Source organism: Entamoeba nuttalli (genome assembly GCF_000257125.1).
Source record: "Entamoeba nuttalli P19 unplaced genomic scaffold asmbl_5130, whole genome shotgun sequence".
NCBI classification, from domain to species: Eukaryota; Evosea; order Mastigamoebida; family Endamoebidae; genus Entamoeba; species Entamoeba nuttalli.
In genome coordinates, this window is record NW_008577256.1 from 1 (window position 1) to 2,882 (window position 2,882).

Consider the following 2,882-nt stretch of genomic DNA (forward strand, 5'->3'; position numbering starts at 1 on the left):
TAGTTTTTCTTATTTTTCTTAAAGAAAAGATAAAAATTCTTTGAAAGAAAACTTTAATGAAAAATTCACTTTTTATAGCAATTATTGCTCGTACACAATAATACTAAATAGTACTAAATATAACAAGTATTTGTGATATAAAATTAAGTAATGAATGGTTTTGCAACATTTATAATATTAAAAGATTTTTTTTGTTATTAAATTATCAGTTTATAGAATTAAATCAAACGGATTATTTTATCATAACATTATTTATCCTTTATTTGGTGTAATGTCTTAATACTAAAAGGTATTTTAATATTTTTTAGGGAGTAATTATGAAAATAGATTTATCTAAAGTATGACTTTGCTATTTTATATTTTTAACACTAAACAGTCTGTAGTTTTAGGTTTATTATAATAGTTAACTTTTTATGAAATGGTTCTCGTGCATAAACTTAAATATTTATTCTATAGTATTTGTTATATTTGAAATATCATTGTTAATGCTATTACTCACTTTTCAAACAAAATGAATTTATTTTGTCTCTTTACTCGTTGAGTTTCATTTATTAAAAAAATGTACAAAATAAAAGGGAAATTATTTTTAATTAGAGAATAGTTGTTACTGCTAATGTTTATTTATGTTTGTTTAATATTGTAACATTAAATTATTTCTCATTAGTATAAGAGTTTACAGAAAAATAATCAGTTCAAACAATAAAATAAAAATTTTTTGTTTATTTGTGAAGTGCTTATTAATCAGTTAATATAGTTGATTTTAGTCATATTTAATAAATAATATTTTAATATTTTTCACACACATATAATTCATTCATTTTAATTTATAAGTTAATTTATAAATACATACAAATACATATAATTTAAAATAGTTATTAACCAATAAATGTGGCTCAAAATTTAATTATCTTTAATTATTTAAAAACTATTCAGAATTACTTCTAATAGGTAGATTGTTAATTAAGGTTTTTAATTTATCTTTACGATCATATGATAAATTTATAAATAAATTAATAAAAACAGATGTTGTTTTCGTTGGCACTAACCTAAAATTAAAAAACGATGGAATATGATATAAAGTATTTTTAATTTTGTTATTCAATTTTAATTCAATTTCATATATGTCTTGGTAAAGAAAGAAGGAATTAACTAAACACTGAAACAACTAAAACTAACAAAGAAAAGTTATAACCTAAGAACGAATAGTTCTAAATATAAAACCTGAAATAAGTTTTGAAACCTTTTGGAAATAAAGAAACATAACAATAGATACGTTTTGTCAAAATAGGGGTATTTTTCCATATACAATAAGCTATTTGAACATTAACCACCAGTTTAATTTTATGTTCTTTTAAAAACAAATGTCAATTATAATAATATAAACACTTTAATGAGAAGAAAAGTCTTTAAAATTCTGCATAAGAAGAGAATAACTGAGAGATAAGATTTCCATCTTTGTATTAATAGAATCATTCCAAACGAATTTAGGATTGCAACGATAAATGCGATCAAAAATAGAAGGTTCTCTTTCGTTTGACAGAAGGGAAAAGAAATAATATTCCATTTCATCTGTTAATAACAAGTGTGTTGAATGAAATAAAATATCAAATAAAGAAAACCATTCAAAATAATCCAAAGTCTCGATAGTGTTTTGCATTTTTTTGAGAACATACCCTAAAACAAATATATTTGACTTTGCTTTTTCTATTGCGTTAGTCAAATGCGATGAAATGCAAATCAAAAAAGATACAGAATCGATGGTTTCAATACCAGTAGAAATAAGGGTTTTCTAGAGAATTGTTAGTTAAATTTGTTGTGAGAGAAGAATAAAAGTGATACGAAACAAACAAGGAATAATTGGTCAAAATTGAAGACTTCTAAATATTCTTCACACATTTTACTTTCGGAAAATTGATTTCCAGCACAAAATGATTTATCAAACAAATCTGTAATAACAAGTTTTGGATTTACTTTAGAATTAATGTAGGGTCTATGTGACTTTGAATTTGATACATCAATATGTTTTTTATCTTCTAAACATATTGGTAGTTGTTGTATGAGAGTTTGGTGATTGCAAATTTTGTTTTCATTAACTATGTTTTGAGTCTTTTCATTAATACAGTCTGTTGATGGGTCAATGTCAAGAAGTTCATCTAACCTTTTATTAATCAACTTATAATGTACCCAACGAACAGTAAATTGGTCAAACATAATAAGAAAAATGTGTGTTAATGCAGAATGTTTTCTTGAACCACTTTTTGTTGGTTCAGTATGACATTTCCCATAATTTATTACTGTTCCAGTCCCAGTATTGAAAACGGTTACTTCTTGTTTTTTAATAGTAACGGGTTGGAGGTACACTGTTCTTCTTTGGAAAGTCTTATCTTTCCAAAGAATGTATTGAAACAGTATTTTGTTTGACATACAAACTATTCATTTTTAGATGAAATAAATAAATCTATTTTAACATCTTATTTTTTTCTCATAAATGAGTGTAATTTCCTCATTGAATAATTCTTTGTGAAAGGTTGGTCTGCGTTATGAATTGTGAACTATAAAGGAAAACGCTTATTTTTCTTTTCGTTTTTAGATACTTTTTGTTTAGAACTATTTACATATATTTATATAATGTTCTTAAAATAAATGTTTGGTTGACTCACCTTTTTTTTTGGTTTCACTTCTTATCTTTTTTTCAATCTCTTTTTTTTAAATCTATAATATTTACTTACAACTTGTTTATAAACTGAATTGAATAAGGATTATTGAAGGTTATACGTTTATGCTGTAATTAACGAAGTTTCTATGTTATTCAAGAAATTAGTTTCCTTCTTTTGAATTTGATTTAGTTTGGATAACAACTTAAAAGTACATGTTATTTCTGA

The 2,882-nt window shown here is 23.6% G+C and overlaps 1 protein-coding gene across 1 annotated transcript; it reads right to left on the minus strand.

Moving 5' to 3' along the window:
- Positions 1–1,800: 1,800 nt before the first annotated feature.
- ENU1_120810 (hypothetical protein) lies at positions 1,801–2,424 on the minus strand (the record flags this gene model as incomplete). The annotated part of the gene is made up of 1 exon (XM_008859821.1): positions 1,801–2,424. One exon carries the CDS (start codon positions 2,422–2,424, stop codon positions 1,801–1,803), a length of 624 nt encoding a protein of 207 aa, XP_008858043.1.
- Positions 2,425–2,882: the final 458 nt, after the last annotated feature.